Source organism: Hemiscyllium ocellatum, chromosome 20 (assembly GCF_020745735.1).
Source record: "Hemiscyllium ocellatum isolate sHemOce1 chromosome 20, sHemOce1.pat.X.cur, whole genome shotgun sequence".
Classification (NCBI taxonomy): Eukaryota; Metazoa; Chordata; class Chondrichthyes; order Orectolobiformes; family Hemiscylliidae; genus Hemiscyllium; species Hemiscyllium ocellatum.
In genome coordinates this window covers 44,827,499-44,845,719 of record NC_083420.1, presented here as the reverse complement: position 1 = coordinate 44,845,719, position 18,221 = coordinate 44,827,499, and the positions used below count along the sequence as shown (strand labels likewise).

Genomic DNA, 18,221 nt, shown 5'->3' with positions numbered 1-18,221 from the left:
CCAACCAACCCAACCACCCCGTGGCTCAACACTTTACCTCTCCTTCCCACTCCACCGAGGACATGCAGGTCCTTGGACTCCTCCACCGGCAGAACATAACAACACGACGGCTGGAGGAGGAGCGCCTCATCTTCCGCCTGGGAACCCTCCAACCACAAGGGATGAACTCAGATTTCTCCAGTTTCCTCATGTCCCCTCCCCCCACCTTGTCTCAGTCGGTTCCCTCAACTCAGCACCGCCCTCCTAACCTGCAATCTCCTTCCTGACCTCTCCGCCCCACCCCACTCCGGCCTATCACCCTCACCTTGACCTCCTTCCACCTATCACATCTCCATCGTCCCTCCCCCAAGTCCCTCCTCCCTACCTTTTATCTTAGCCTGCTTGGCACACTCTCCTCATTCCTGATGAAGGGCTTATGCCCGTAACGTCGAATTTCTTATTCCTTAGTGTATTGTTGGTTGATGTCAACATGGTGGGCAAAAGGGCCTGTTTCTATACTGTGTGACTCAGTGATAGACAGGGAGAGGATGCTTCTCCTTAGGAGCAAATGTAGATCCAGGATTTGATGTTTAAAAATTGGGGGAGCCCATTTTAAAAAAAAAGGATTAGGCAAATGTTTGCCCCTCAGTGGGTTGAGAATCTTTGGAATTGTCTTGCTGAGAAGATGGTAGAAGTACAGTCTTTTATTAATTTTAAGGAAAAGACTAAAGAAGTGGTGAAAGGTTATCAGGGTTGATGGGATTGTGGATTTGATGTTACAGTCAGATCAGCCATGATTTTATAGATTGGCAGAGCAGACTCAGGAGCTGAATGGTGTGCTCTTGTTCCTCGTTCATATGTTCATGTGCCAGTCCTAATGCTCACTTCAAGCTGTGCTGTGGGCACTCCTGTGAAAAATCTGAAGATGAGAATAGTTTGCTTCATCCAAAGAGCATTTCAGCTAATGTAGCCTAGTATTCAACTGCTATTCAAAGCACTCTAATGCTTTTGAGTTCGCTGTCTTAATGATTCAATTGTTCCAAATTGTTATCACTTTGTTGCTAATGACTTATTTGAAAAGCCAGTTCGGAATTTACATAAATTGACGTAAATACCTTGATGTACCACAAAGTAATTCTCTAAATTCATTTTATCTTTGTATCTTTTATGAATGAGTTCCTTGCCTTCAAATTCATTTTAGAATGTGATTGCATTGTGGCTAAATGGCTATTTGATTATTTTCTGTTTGTTTACAATTGTTTTTTAAAGTGTTTTTGGATTTTGAGTACACTGTGATGATTATAGGGAACATGGCAATTGCATTTTTAGCGTGATTGGGAATTGTAAGGGTTACTGATCCACACATGGCTTGGGTAGGCTGTGGCATCAGCCTCACAATTGGACAATTTATATTCAAAATATGAAACTGTTTGTTGAATTACAATGTACATTAAACTTTCAAAATATAGGAAAGATACAATGGTCAAATTGTTCATCAATTATGTTTACATTCCATTTTGTTTTGTGATGAAATACATATTGGAATTTGCATGAGGTACACTAATTATAGAAGAAAAGCAGTCATCTTAATTTCTGATTATCTTTGAAATGAATTTCAAATTTATTAGAATCTGATCTAACGAGGACTCTCTTATTCTTTTCAATTATAATGTTCAATGTCAAGCACTTCTGGAAACAGTGTGGAAGACATTTCGTAACTTAAATTATTCTTACAATTTTGGCAGCATAATTTATTCTTAGCTTCAAGTTGTGTGACTGTTAGTCTTTCATGGCAATTCATGCATAGTTTTGTCACCATTCATTCTTAAATTATCTCTTGATGGTAAATGATATTGTTTTATGCATCAGTTTTGTTACACTCAGAATGTTACTTACTCTTGTCCCTCTTCATTGCAGTTGTGGCCTTCTCTGTGGCCTACCAGCAAAACAAACAGTTGCTTGGAGAGAAGGGACTGCTACCAGGAAAACTCTATTTACAGAAGATTCAACAATATACTGGAGGCAGAATTGGTATAAAGGCTATCAGCTATGCACCAACAATTCTCTGGTTCCTGGATTGGTCTGACATGGATGTACACCTTGATACCATTGCCCTGTTGGGAATGGGACTGTCGGTATTTATACTAATCGCAGGATGTGCCAACATGATAATCATGTTTGTTTTGTGGATTCTCTATCATTCGCTGGTGAACATTGGCCAGATCTGGTGAGTGGAGTGACTATAAGATCATATAGCACAAAAATACAGTGTTTTGTTATGACAAGTTAGCTAAGTAATAGTGTGCCTGCGTGAAACTGCTCCGATGTAGGAAAATGGTGTATGCTATTATCCAGCAGGTGCAGCATCATGATAGAACACATTTTGAAAAATGTTCTTCTAATTTATAGAAGCAAAGAAAATAGCAACAAGAGTGGGCCTTTCGGCCGTTGACTGTGCTCTACCATTCAGTATTATCATGGCTGATCATCTAATTCAGTGCTTGCTGCTTTCTCCCTAGATCCTTTGATTCCATTAGCCCTAAGAACTATATATAAATCCTTCTTGAAAACATTCAGTGTTTTGGGCCCAATTGCTTTCTGTGGCAGAGAATTCCACAGGCTTACCACTCTCGAGCTCAAGAAATTTCTCATCATCTCAGACTGAATATCCTTAAACTGTGACCCCCAGCTGTTGACATCCCAGTCATTGGGATCACCCTTCAATACAATTGCAGCAGGACACCCCTGCTCCTGTACTCAAATTCTTTCACTATGAAAGCCAACATACTATTTGCTTTCTTACCACTTGCAGCACCTGCATGCTTACTTTCAGTGACTGATATACAAAAATACTCAGGTCTTATTGCATCTTTGCCTGTCCTATTCTCTTCTCATCCAGATAATAATCTGCCTTCTTATTTTTGCTATACTATTTTTTCTAATGAACCTGTTCAGAGATGTTATTCCAAACCTCAGGAGCAGGTGGCTCTTTAACCCGGGCCTCTTGAAAGTGGAAAATCTCACATTTTACTTCTACATTTTACATTTTCCTTCAGCTGCCGTCATGTGCCCAGTCAATTTTTCAAACTGCAATGAAGCATCTCTGCATTCACCTCTCAGCTCACCCTCCCACCCAGTTTTGTGTTGTCTGCAAACTTGAAGATAGTACATTTAGCTCTTTCATCTAAATCATTATTATATATTGTGAATAGCTGGGGTCCAAGTGCTAATCCTTGTGGTACCCTCTAGTCACTGAATACCACATGGAAATGACCTATTTATTCCAGCTCCTTGCTCCCTGTCTGCCAAACAGTTCTCTATCCATGTCAGTACATTAACCCCTATTCCAAGTACTTCAACTTTACATGCTAATCACTTTGTAGGACCTTATCAAAAGCCACTTGAAAGTCCAAGAAAACCCAGTTCACTGCCCCCGCACCCCACTCTATCAAATTCCAGTAGATTTGTCAAGTATGATTTCCCTTTGGTAAATCGATGATGACTCTGTCCAATCGTGTTACTGTGCTCAACTATTAAATCTTTTATAATGGACTGTAGCATTTTCCCCACTACCAATCTCAGACTAACTGGTCTATAATTCTATCTTATCTCTCGACGTCCTTTTTTCAATAGTGGGGTGACATTAGCTAGCCTCCAATTCAAGGATCTATTTCAAAGTCTATAGAAACTTGAAAGATGACTACCAGTGCATCTGCCACTTCTCGGGCCACATGAGTGCTCTGTGATGTAGATTAGGGGCCCTGGCACTCCCATCTATTTCCCCAACATTGTTTCCTGAGCAATACTGATTTCTTTCATTTCCTTCTTCTCACTGGACTATTTGTTTCTCAACATTTATGGGAAGTTACTTGTTTCATTTTTAATGAAGACAGAACCAAATTATGTGTTTCGTTGGCTGGCCATTTCTTTGTTCTCTATTATAACTCCCTTTTTGTCTTCATTAATCATTTTTCTTCACATGCTTGCGGAAGTTTTTACAATCAGTTTGTATATTCCCCGCAAGCTTGCTGCTGTGCTCTACTTTCCCCTTGTAGATTATAATGGATGTATAACTTAATTTTCCCTTTTTTCTTGGATTGGTCGAGCTGCAGTCGCCTGCAGATTTGTAAAAGTAGTGTAGCCAAAAATATCTAGTGCTGGTAAACAGGAAATATGTTTCTCTTTCCTCTGAGTAAAAAATCAAAGCAAACTTACAAGAAACATTCTAATACAGGTACACAATCCTTTATCCGAAATGTTTGGGACAAGCTAGTTTTTGGAATTTGGAAGTTTTAAAATTTTGGAATAAGTGACAGTTTGACAGTAAAATTAAAAAAAATCTTCTACACGCCCTGAAACAGAATTGAAGCCTACCAGTGCTGGGCCACCATCCCCAAGTTGCATCTGAGTGACATTCATCGAGTTGCTGTGGAGTTGGGTTAAACGCCAAATAACCTTGTTAATGAGAAAAAAAAACCTTCACCAAAATCCTTTGAACTTCGGAACTTTTCGGATTTCAGGATTTCAGCTGAAAGGTTGTCTACCTGTACAAGAATAGACCTAGGTCCAGCGAATCAACTATCAAATTGAAAAATGATTATTTCCCTCCAGACAATGTCATGTCATCATTTCTAAAGTCAATTGAATTTCGAGAATTAAATCTGCACCTTATGATTTGAACTTTGAATCTTCAGAATTTTATTTATTCCATCTATATTTTTCTACCCATGTTGTGTCAAACCGCCTTTCTCTAGTCTGCCTTCTTTGTAAATGAGTCTGTGTGTATTTAGAGTTTTAAAGTACTACAGTTTATCTCAAAGCAATAACTTAGTAATCCATTTCTTTTTCTCTGTTGTTGAAAAAACAAATGTATTTACAATGAATTGTTATTGTCCTGTTAGCGGCAAAATGTGGTGAGAATTATTTTTGTCGTGACCTGCAGTAAGTAAAATAAAGTGACCATCTCCACGGGTACACTATTTACACATTTGTGATAGTTTGTTGAATAGTGGGGCTCGGTTATTGGTGCAGTCTCCATAATTAAATTGGAACAGTATGACCTTATTGTGGATGGTGCTTATGACACTCCTTGGTTTTGATTATTTCAAACCCATATTCAAAATTCCAACCTGGACTTTTTTTCTTCCATGATTAGTATTACACATTAGTACAAGCAAATGCATTTTCTGCTATCCCTTCCCCAAGAAATGGTCTTTGATTTTACGTATTCAAGCAATCTGGATGTTTCATTCTTCAACCAGAATGCATTCTCTTTGGATTGGAAGATTTGCAATTTGCCAAATAGAAGACCATGGCCTTTGATTCTCATCCTGACAGCCTGATGTCTGTAGGTCTCCTTAAATTGCAGGACCTTTAATTGATTAGATTTTCAATATAGGCAGCACCTTTCCAATGAAATAGGCAGTTGCTTCTTTGCAGTATTTTGAATATTTGGATATTCATTCTCCCTTCTCTGTGGTGACTTCTTTGATATTTCTGAAATATATCTTCAATATGTTTCAGCAGAATGTTATTCTCAATTCACTTAGCTGAAGCATGTAAACCTTCAACATTTTGATTGGTTTGGACTTGCATTTGTCTCACTGAATCCTGGGAAGATAAGAATTGCATATTATCTTTGAACTGGCCTCTTCCAAGTCACTTCAGCTCCTAACATTGGACTTGAATGTAGTAGATTCTCTTTAACCCCAAGTTCACAGAATCTCAAAATCGTATGACATAGAGGAAGGCTTGTCTGCACTGACTCTTCTGTGGGCATTATGATTTGGGACCATTTGCCTTTTTTTCCCCAATACCCTTACTCATTGTTTCTATTCAAACAATCATCCATTGGCCTCTTGGATACTTCAGTCAACTCTGCCTCCAATTCACTTCCAGGCAGTGCATTCTAGACTGGAACTCTCCAGTCAAAAAGATTTTCCTAACATCCAACATGGAAGGCTGAAGGACCTGTACTGAGCTGTACTGTTCTATGTTCTATGTTCTAACATCACATCTGTTACATTTGCAAATCACTTGAAAGTTGCGCCCACTCATTCTCACCCTTTGACATAATAGAGTCATAGAGATGTATAGCATGGAAACAGAACCGTCGTCTCAACTTGTCGATGCTGACCAGATATGCCAACCCAATTTAGTCCCACCTGCCAGCATCCAGCCCATATCCCTCCAAACCCTTCCTATATACCCATCCAGATGCCTTTTAAAGTTGCAATTGTACCAGCCTCCACCACTTCCTCTGGCAGCTCATTCCATACTTATACCACCCTCTGCGTGAAAAAGTTGCCCCTTAGGTCTCCTTTATATCTTTCCCCTCTCACCCTAAAACTATGCCCTCTAGTTCTGGATTCCCCCACCCTCAGGAATCCTTGGTCTATTCATTCTATCTATGCCCCTCATGATTTTATAAACCTCTATAAGTCACCCTTCAGCCTCCGACGCTCCAGGGAAAACAGCTCTAGCCTATTCAACCTCTATAGCTCAAATCCTCCACCCCTGGCAATATGCTTGTAAATCTTTTGTGAATCCCTTTCAAGTTTCACAACATCCTTCCGATAGGAAGGAGACCAGATTGATTAGGCCACTGTTGGAATATTGCCAATGTCCTGTACAGCCACAAAATTACCTTTCAACTCCTGTACTCAATATTCTGACCAATAAAGGAAAGCATGCCAAATATCTGCTTCACTATCCTATCTACCTGCAACTTCATTTTCAAGGAGCTACGAGCCTCCACTCCAAGGTCTCTTTGTTCAGCAACACTCCCTAGGATCTTACTATTAAGTGTATAAGTCCTGCTTTCCAAACATGCAGCACCTCACATTTATCTAAATTAAACTCCATCTGCCACTTCTCAGCCCACTGGCTCATCTGATCAAGATCCCATTGTAATCTGAGGTAACCATCTTCCACTACATTTACAATTTTGGTGTCATCTGCAAACTTACTAACTAGACCTCTTATGCTCACATCCAAATCATTTATATGAAAGATGAAAAGTAGTGGACCCAGCACCGATCCTTGTGGCACTTCACTGGTAACAGGCCTCCAGTCTAAAAAACAACTGTCCACTACCACCCTCTGTCTTCTACAGCCAGTTCTGTATCCAAATGGCTAGTTCTCCCTGTATTCCATGAGTGGGAACATATTGTCCCTACCTACTCAATCCAAACCTCAGGATTTTGGAAACTTCTGTCAGGTCTCCTCTTATTATCCAAGGAGTACAGTCGCAAACCTCTCCAACCTATTCTCAACTGAACCTTCTTAATTCTGCAAATTTATGTAAATTTTCCCTTCGGCATTTTCTCCAATGCATTCATATCATTCCGATAGTGCTTTACCTGGAGCTGTATGCGATAGTCCAGCTGAACTTTAACAAGTGTCTTCCTAAGGTTCAGCATTGTCTCCTTTGTTTTTGTACTGTATGTTCCATTAATTAAGCACAGGACACTGTGTGGATTATTAATTATCCTCTCTATCTGTCTGTTATGAAATCTGACTTGATATCACTATTGATGCAATTCTCTGTTACTTTGGAGAGACCATTGAAGAAATCAATGGATTTCACTAGGTGCTGAAATACACCAGGTTATTCTACTCCTGCACATCCCTTCAAGTACTGCAAAACCTATTTTATATTGTCTGTACATGTTCCTCGTACCAAAATGCATGGCCTCATATTTCTTTGCATTATATTGCATCTGCCACCTATCAGCTTTCTCAATCAGTTTGCATGTATCCTTTTGAGTTTTACATTGTCCTCATGGTTTATAATGCTCCCAAATTTCATATCATCCACAATCTTTGAAATTATCCCAGACATGTCACAAACCAGATTGTTTATCGATATCAGAAAACAAGAAGGGTCTCAATACTGACCCCTAGGGGCCTTGCTCCAGAGTGAAAAATATTCATAGCCCACTACTGTTTCCGATTACTCAGCTAACTTTGTTGCTATGGATTCTCTTATTCCATGAGCTGTCATTTTTCTCATTCGTCTGCTGGATGGCACTGTCTCAAATGAATCTTGAAAGTCTATGCCCATCATAGCAACAGAATTACTCTTGTTGACCCTTTTGGTTAATTCTTCAAAAATATCCAGGGAGCTTGGTGGATCAGTGGTTATCACTAGTGCCTCACAGCGCCAGGGACCTGCATTCGATTCTATCCTCCAGCGACTATCTGTGTGGAGTTTGCACGTACTCCCTGTGTCTGCGTGGGTTTCCTCCAGGTGCTCCAGTTTCCTCCCTCAATCCAAAGTTGTGCAGGTTAGGTGCATTGGTCATACTGAATTGCCATGGCGTTCAGTGCATTAGTTAGAGGGAAATGGGTCTGGGTGGGTTACACTTTGGAGGGTCAGTGTGGACTGGTTGGGCCAAATAGCCTGTTTCCACACTGTAGGGATTCTATTCTTTTATGACAGTTGTTGGAGGCTGGTATAATTACAGCATTTTAAAAGGCATCTGGACGGATACATGATTAGGAAGGGTATAAAAGTATATGGGTCAAATGCTGGCAAATGTGACTAGATTTATTTAGGATGTCTGGTCAGCATGGACGAGTTGAACCAAAGGGTCTGTTTCCGTGCTGTATATCTCTATTAATCTAAGTTAGTCAAAAGCAATTTCATCTTTCAACTTCATCCTGGTTCTTCATAAACAATGTATCTTTCCCCTGGGTAATCCAAGATGGAGGACGGGAAAAATTTCTTGCTGTAACAGCTGCTCCTTTTTTGAGGTATTTTAGGTGTTGGAGGTGATTTCATCGAATTCCAGGAGCAGCAATTACTGTTTTATCTGCTACTACATTGTCTTGGAACTTTGGAAAAAAAATCAAAACAACAGCAGTTTTAAAAGGGAGAAGAACAAACAAAGGAAGCGCATGGTGAGGTCATTGCAGGGGAGAGAGAGAGAAAAAGAAACTGACACCACAGTGAACCTGCGCAGTTACTGCCTTTGCTGTTTGAATTCATGTATCGTTGGACATTGGAGTGCATCTGGGAAAATTAACAAACTGTGAAATTCACAACTGATCTTGGAGGAACTGTTTGGGCGAAGTCACAGCACAGAAACAGATAAGTGAATTGTTTTAAGTGTGGCCTGTAGAAAATCTGCAGTAGTGAGTAGATTGGGTTCATTCTTGATTATAGTTTTTTGAGATATGTCTCTTGATTAAACTTAAAATATAAACCATAAGTATTAATTTAGTTTGGGGCAGTGTTTTCTAGAGGAATAAGACGGTGCTGTTTTCTGGGTCTGTAGATTGTGAAGGAGCAAAAATGGCCTTTAGTAGAGTGATATGCGCTTCTTGTGAGGAAAGTGAGGAAAGAGATCAATCTGAGACTAGTTCAGTTGAGAACAGAAGTGAGTCAAACAGCCAGGGCAGGCAGGGACAAGTTAGGACTAATAAATTAAACTGCATTTATTTCAATGCAAGGGGCCTAACAGGGAAGGCAGATGAACTCAGGGCATGGTTGGGAACATGAGACTGGATATCAGTAATTACAGAAACATGGCTCAGGGATGGGCAGATTGGCAGCTTAATGTTCAGCATACAAATGCTACAGGAAGGATAGAAAGGGAGGCAAGAGAAGAGGGGAGTGGCATTTTTGATAGGGGACAGCATTACATGTGTACTGAGGGACGATATTCCTGCAAATACATCCAGGGAAGTTATTTGGGTGGAACTGAGAAATAAGAAAGTGATGATCACCTTATTGGGATTGTATTATAGATCCCCTAATAGTCAGAGGGAAATTGAGAAACAAACTTGTAAGGAGATCTCAGCTATCTGTAAGAATAGTAGGGTGGTTATGGTAGGGGATTTTAACTTTCCAAACATAGACTGGGACTGCCATAGTGTTAAGGTTTAGATGGAGAGGAATTTGTTAAATGTGCACAAGAAAATTTTCTGATTCAGTATGTGGATGTACCTATTAGAGAAGATATAAAACTTGATCTATTCTTAGGAAATAAGGCAGGGCTGGTGACTGAGATGTCAATGGGGAGCACTTTGGGGCCAGCGACCATAATTCTATTAGATTTAAAATAGTGATGGAAAAGGATAGACCAGATCTAAAAGTTGAAGTTCTAAATTGGAGAAAAGCCAATTTTGACGGTATTAGGCACGAACTTTTGAAAGCTGATTGGAGACAGATGTTCGCAGGTAAAGGGACGGCTGGAAAAGGGAAAGCCTTCAGAAATGAGATAACGAGAATCCAGAGAAAGTATATTCCTGTTAGGGTGAAAGGGAAGGCTGGTAGGTATAGGGAATGCTGGATGACTAAAGAAATTGAATTTGGTTAAGAAAAAGAAGGAAGCATCTGTTAGGTATAGACAGGATAGATCGAGTGTATCCTTAGAAGAGTATAAAGGCAGTAGGAATATACTTAAGAGGGAAATCAGGAGGGCAAAAAGGGGACATGAGATAGCTTTGGCAAATGGAGTTAAGGAGAATCCAAAGGGTTTTTGCAAATACATAAAGGGCAAAAGGGTAACTGGGGAGAGAATAGAGCTTCTCAAAGTTCAACAAGGCAGCCTTTGTGTGGAGCCACAGAAAATGGGAGAGATACTAAAAGATTATTTTGCATCAGTATTTACTGTGGAAAACGAGATGGAAGATATAGAATGTAGGGAAATAGATAGTGACATCTTGAAAAATGTCCATATTACAGAGGAGGAAGTGCTGGATGTCTTGAAACACATAGGGGTGGATAAATCCCCAGGACGTGATCAGGTGTCCCCTCGAATTCTGTGGGAAGCTAGGGAAATGATTGCTGGGCCTCTTGCTGAGATATTTGTATCATCGATACTTACAGGTGAGGTGCTGGAAGACTGGATGTTGGCTAATGTGGTGCCACTGTTTAAGAAGGGTGGTAGGACAAGCCAGGGAACTATAGACCAGTGGGCCTGACGGTGGTGGGCAAGTTGTTGGAGGGAATCCTGAGGGACAGGATGTACATGTATTTGGAAAGGTAAGGACTAATTAGGGATAGTCAGCATGGCTTTGTGCATGGGAAATCATGTCTCACCATCTTGATTGAGTTTTTGAAGAAGTATCAAAGAAGATTGATGAGGGCAGAGTGATAGATGTGATCTATATGGACTTCAGTAAGGCGTTTGACAAGGTTCCCTATGGGACACTGGTTAGCAAGGTTAGGCCTCACGGAATACTGTGAGAACTAGCCATTTGGATACAGAACTGGCTCAAAGGTAGAAGACAGAGTGGTGGAAGTAGAGGGTTGTTTTTCAGACTGGAGGCCTATGACCAGTGGAGTGCCACAAGGATCGGTGCTGGGTCCTCTACTTTTTTTCATTTATATAAATGGTTTGGGTGTGAGCATAAGAGGTATAGTTAGTAAGTTTGCAGATGACACCAAAATTGGAGGTGTAGTGGACAGCGAAGAAGGTTACCTCAGATTACAACGGTATCTTCATCAAATGGGCCAATGGCCTGAGAATTGGCAGATGGAGTTTAATTTAGATAAATGCGAGGTGCTGCATTTTGGGAAAGTAAATCTTAGCAAACCTACAGGTGAATCAGCCATACTAAATTGCCCGAGCATTGGGTGCATTAATCAGAGGGAAATGGGTCTGGGTGGGTTACTCTTCAGAGAGTTGGTGTGGACTTGTTGGGCCAAAGGGCCTGTTTCCACACTGTAGGGAATCTAATCTAATCTAAAAAAAACAGCAACACAGATGTATTTGGATTCCCTTGGACATGAATCTAAAAAAAAAACTGTCACACAAATTTGTTTGATAAGAGGATAGAGAAATGGTCTGGTGGCCTGCATTTCAAAGGAATGGCATGTAAAAATAGAGAGATCTTGCTAAGTTTATGCACGGCACTAGTTAGATCACACCTAGAATAGTATGAGCAATTTTGCTCTTATTATCTAAGGAAAGATAGACTGACATTGGAGGCAGTGAAGAGAATGTTCACTTGGTTGATTCTGGATATGGAGAGGTTGTCTTATGGTTAGAGGTTGAATAGGTTAGGCTTGAACTCATTGGAGTTGAGAAGAATGAGAGACAATCTTATTGAATCATACAAGATTTTTAGGGGTTTTGACAGGTTAGATAGGAGAGATTGTTAAGGATTATCAGATCAGCTATGATCTCATTGGACATCAGAGCACATCTGATGGTCCAAATGGCCTACTTCTGCACCTACTGTCAAAGGAGAGAAACTGATGCCTATTTACAGTTTGGAGGCTTTCTGGCCACTGTATTGTTAACACACGAGCTGATTACCTGTCTCCAAACTAATCAGAGCTTCCATGCTGAATACTCCTGATTCACCCGACTGGTCCTGATGGAAAAACTAATAAACAAGCTGTCTCTAGACAAATCTATCCTGAACACAAATTCACAGTGCTGATGAATCCAGCAATTCTCCAGTGCTTGGACAAAGTAACAGCGTTCATGCATTTCACAATGAATTGCAGTGACTTGTTTCAAATTACAACACCTTCCACCGTTACCTTGGTTTAAAGCAGCATTATTTTTCCATTTTGTTCAATAGTTCACAAGAAAAAAACAAATAACAAGATATGTTCTTTACAATACCAGTCAAAGTTGGATTTCCCTTGCATGTAGTACTTAGGTCAATGTAGCTGTGAAAACTGAATATCTGTTCAATTCTTGCTGATAGTGCTCCCATCAAGAGCTATTTATTCAAACTGTATCTAGATAAATTGCTGCTTTTTTTGAGAAAACCAAAGAACATTTTTCCTAGTTGAAATTTGAATCCCACATCATGTTGCACTTTATTCCATGACGAAACAAATTCTTATCAGATTGCACCACAGATTACATTGTGTTGAATTGCATGCACAATGTTCTGAATGGTATCGATGTAAAAAACTTTGTGTGATTTCTCAGTGTTGAAAGATTATCTGTTTCATCTTCCTCAGTTTTGTTCATTGTTACTCATCCTTAAAACAAACCCTTTACAGATCCTGTTTTCTATTTTTAGTGATTTAAGAAAAATGAAGAATACCGCTTCTTGTTAAAGAGAGAATAATTTTAATGTTCTGTATATCCTTTCGGGATGCAATCAGTATATGCCATTGCTAGAAATTAATGTTGTCAGTTATACACACATTTGTTGGCATTTATTACATTTATATAATGGTAATCTGTTAAGGAAGCAACTTTGCACAATGTATACGTGCTGCAGTTCACTCAAGGAAAATTATTTTATTCATCAGTCATTCTGATAGAGGTCACTGCATGGTCAAATAACATATTCCAATGCTGTGTGCCCAGGGATTTCACTGTTAACCCATCTGAGTACATTTTAATTATTTTTATCACCATTATAGAGTACAAGCACTACTTCATTTCAGTTGTATAATAATTTTCTAGGTTTATTTGCTCTCTCATTATGTACTTTTTTTTGGGAGATTACTTATAGTATGATGTGAAAATGATATATGACTTAATTGCCTGTGACTAACGCAGTTCTTGGTAAGTACAAAATATACACTGCAGTGAACACCATTGAATTTGTCATTGATTCCATTAAGTGTACTTTACTATTAAATAGGACTGACACGGAGAAGGTATGTCCTGTGATGGCAGACCCATGAATAGGCTGGGGCTCTTTCTGTAGAAAAGAGAATTCAGCTGGTTGATCTGATATTGATTCTGAAAGCTCTTGGTTTTGTAGTTCTAGTGATCTTTCCAGTTGCATGCAGAACCAGAACCAGGAGTCATAAAAATAAGGTAGTTATAAACCCAATAGGGAATTCAGAATAAATATTTTAATGTGAACTGGTGCTTCTGAAATGTTATACTCCTGGGGTCCCATTTTGAGGTTTGAAAATTGCCTGACACCAAAGTATGAGCCAGGTCAGTTGGCTAGTGTAAGGTGAGTAGCTGTGAGAGTGGTGGGGAAGAACTGTGCTTATGCTGAGATGGTGGGCAACTGTGCAAAAAGGTGGATTCTTAAAGGAGAAAGAAATACAGGGTATATTGATGGAGTAGGATGACGATTGGAGGGAGGGAACTTGTGTTGGGCATAAACACCAGAATGCACCTGATACTCTGAACGGCTACTGGCACTGTAAATAATTTTGACACCTTTAATATAAAAATTAGAGCTGATTCCTTTAAGAGTCAAATCAGGAAGCAACTTTTCTCACAAAATGTGGTAGAACTTAAGCAACTCCCTAAGACTGGATGTTTCTGGATTAGCATGCATAGACTTTTGATAGTTAAGATCATGAAGGAATATAAAGCAAAAGCAGGAAAATGGGTTTGAGTATAGACACCAACCATAATTTTATTGAATGGTGGAGCAGCTCAGCGGCCTAAATGGCTGAGTCTGTAATATTTCAAGGGTCTTCTAAATGTATGGTTTTATGTGTCTTCGCTTGCATACATTAATAAAAACTTTCATACTTTATTTTTCACCATTTTGTTGATTTTTTTTCTGCTTTTTCATTATTTATATTATTCCAAGGTAGTTATGAAAGTTAATCAAAGCTGCACTTGAAATTTCATAATCCGTCAAATCTGTCTCAGAAGATGAACTAATTTGTGTGTTTCAGTGGTTGATTTGATGTTTTGTTTTTCTAATTATTGGCATTTTCAGTTTCTACTTTGTCAGCCAAATTAATGCCTTAGGAAGCAGAAAATTCAATGCATTGAAAGAACATGTACTATTTTCATATTATTGTAGTGATTTTGGCTATTCATCAACTAAATGAAGGACATGAAATTTTGGTACTTACCCACTTAACACACTAGAAAAGGTTAGGTCCTGCCCATTCAAGTGTAAATGGAGAAAGACTGTGGGAAATTGCAGCACAGAAGGATTTGTGAATCCTCATGCATAAATCATTACAAAAAAACTAACTTCTATCCTCAATGGGTTAGGGAAGACAAATGGAATATTCCTGATGAAGGGCTTTTGCCCAAAATGTTCCTTGGATGCTGCCTGACCTGTTGTGCTTTTTGAGCAGCACTCTAATCTTAACCTCCAGCTCTGCAGTGCTCCCATTCGCCATAGCAAATGGAATGCTGACCTTTATTTGAAAAGGAATGGAGTATAAAAATAGAGAATTCTTGCTAAAACTACTCAAGGTACCAATTAGACAATGCCTGAAATAATTCTTGTTCCCCCTTTTGTAATGCAAGATTTACAGCCATTGGAGGCAGTCAATATCCTGAGTAAAGAGTGATTTTCTGGAAAGTTGGCCAAGTTGGATCTGTGCTCCTGTGACATCCTATGCCTTTAAGATATGTGTTCTGTCCTATTTCCCTTCCAAATTACATTGGTGCCAAAATGTCTTCTTCAGAAAGGCAATTGGTAAACAGCATTAAGTTCTCACTAGGTGCTTTTTTTTAAAGTAAGACAAAAGAATTGTGAGTGAGCGAGGTCAGGATACAGACCTGAAAAGGATTTTGGTTTTCTTTCAGTTAGTTAGTGGTTTTTACTGGTTGCTGAAGCTGAAAGCTTGAGTTCTCCATTGTAAGAGTGAAGTCTTAGACAGAAAGGTCTTCTCTTGAAAAATCAAAACGCTGTTTTTGTCTGTTGGATTGGAGCGAGACATCATGTGAGAATATTAACTTCTGCTAAACTGCACTTTTTGCCAAATATGTTCATGCAATGTTGTCTAGATTGGAACAGTTGTTGCTTAGTGGATAAATAATATATTATCTTATTAAATATTTAAGTAGAGTAAAGCTATGTCAATTATTCTTTTTGTTGTATTTCAATTGTATTGAAAGAATAAAGTGTATTTTGATTAAAGATTAGTTCTGGATGTAAATTTGCTCACTGAACTGGAAGGTTCATTTTCAGATTTTTGTGACCATACTAAGTAACATCTTCAGTGAGCCTCTGGACGAAACACTGCTGATGTTTCCTGCTTTCTATTTATATGTTTCGGCTTCTTTGAGTTGTTGTTATTTCTAGTGGCGATGTCATTTCCTGTTCGTGAACAGGACATGGCATCACTGCAGGAAATGACATCACCAACTATCAGAAACCCAAACATATAAATAGAAAGCAGGAAACATCAGCAGTGCTTTGTCCGGAGGCTCACTGAAAATGTTATCTAGTATGGTGATGGAACATCTGGAAATGAACCTTCCAGCTCAGCGAGTAAACCTACATCCAGAACCTCAGCCAGAGCTACAAATCTTCTCAAAACTTATTAAAGATTATTGGTGGACCAGTCAAATCATATTTGGAACACAGTGTCTTACACTTGCCTTTAAAAAATACCTAAAAGTTAGGATCTAGGCTATCTCCATAATATAGTTTGGCAAGTCTGGTCTGGTTCATAACATTGATTGGAATTTAGAATAATAAGAGAAATCTTATTGAAATCTATGAGATTCTTAGGGGACTTGACAGGTAAAGATGGAGAGTTTGTTTCCCTTTGTGGGAGAAACATTGGACCGGGGTGTAATCTCAGAGTAACAGATTGCCCAGTTAAGACAATTGAGGAGGAATTTCATCCCTCAGATAATAGTGAATTAGTGGAGTTCTTAACTTCTCAGGGCTATTGAAGCTGGGTTTTTAAGAATATTCAAGGCTTCAATGGACAAATCTTTAATCAGTAAGAGAGTCAATGGTTATTGGGAAAAGGCAGGAAAGTGAAATTCTGAAATATCAGATCAGCCATGATTTCATTGAAAGGCAAGGCAGACACAATGGGCTGAATGGTCTACCTCTCCTCATTTGTGTTATGGCTTTATGTCTAAAAGGTAAAATTTTTGACAGGAAAGATCAGCAATCACCTGAATCATTTATTTTTTATACATCTAAACGTACAATTTCTAGTATACAATAATAAAGTAAGGATTATCTGAAAGTCCTTTTATTTAATCTATTCATTGAGTTATATGTTGCAAAAAAGTGATGCTTTCAAATGTACCAGATTAAAAATACCTTGTCTCAGGTCTTAAAATCAGTGAATCAGAAATAAATGTTAATAAACGACATATTTATCTCTGTTTTTCAAAGATTTGCTTTTTTGTTTTAGGTAATGATGGTAAGGTAAGACTAGTTACCATTCCTAATAGACCTGAGGATATTAAATGGCAACCAAGAAGTGTGAGAATAGAGCAACATAAGCCTAAACCTCATTGTGGAGAACATAGGTTTCCTTCTCCGAACAACATATTGAACCAGTTAGCTTTTTATTAATATGCCACTCCCACAGATTGCCAGATTTATTGAGTTAAGTTTCATAGTTTTCCATTAGAGACATGAACTCTTGATTCCTGGGTTGCTGTTGCAAATCATATAATTACTAGTTATTGCTTTAGAAATTAATTACTCCAAATGCTGAAACAGATATTGCATTAAATTCTGGCAATGATTGAACAAATCTGTTTTAAAGAATGCTCAAATTTTCTGTTATAAGTACACCCAACTATGTTCTTCAGAAAACTATGGAAGCACCTGGGGGTGGACTACATGTAGATTTTCATATTTCTTCACACTTTGCATATTGCAAAATTTGCTTTATATTTATTTAAGTTACTTGTGAAGAACAGCTATCACTAAATGTTTCTCAATTTTATAAACAAATATTTAAAGCAGAAATACATTTTGATATGGCCAATGTGGATCTTAACAGATTAGTGAACATTATATGATGACAGTGAGCCAAGTGGAAAAAATAAACATGATCTGGGACTTGACTTTTGAAAAAAAAAGTAGGATTGAGTTTTTCAGGTGGAAAAAGAGACCTTTGAAAGGTTGTAGATAAAAGAGAATGAAGGAAGTACTGAGTAACTGAGTAAAGGGATCTTGGGGTCCAAGTCCATAGATCCTGGAAGGTGTCAGCACAGGTAGACAGAGTAGTGAAGAAGGCATACAGGATTCTTGCCTTTATTTACCAGGGCACAGAATATAGGAGCAAGGAAGTCTTGCAACTTTACAAAATATTGATTACGCCACAAGTGTGCAGTTATGATTGACACACTATTGGAAGGACATGATTGCATTGGTGTAGGTGCAGAAGAGAATCACCAGAATGTTCCAGAAATGAAAATTCACATGTTATGCCAAGACTAGATAGGCTTGTTTTATTTTCCTTGGATCTGAGGAGGATCTGATTGTGGTATACAGAATTATGACAGGCATGGACAGAGTAGATTGTGAGAATCTAAGATCAGAGGGCATATGTTTAAGGCGAGGAGTAGACCGTTTATGGAAGATCTGAGCAAATATTTTTTACCTAGTGGGTGGTAGAAATA

At 38.8% G+C, this 18,221-nt stretch overlaps 1 protein-coding gene across 1 annotated transcript in view; it reads left to right on the top strand.

The window, feature by feature from the left end:
- Positions 1-18,221, top strand: part of lmf1 (lipase maturation factor 1) — a 584,123-nt gene that overhangs the window by 20,922 nt on the left and 544,980 nt on the right. Inside the window, exon 2 of the mRNA XM_060840313.1 lies at positions 1,897-2,206. Coding sequence (XP_060696296.1) covers positions 1,897-2,206 — 310 coding nt within the window. The remainder of the gene's footprint in view (positions 1-1,896; positions 2,207-18,221) is intronic.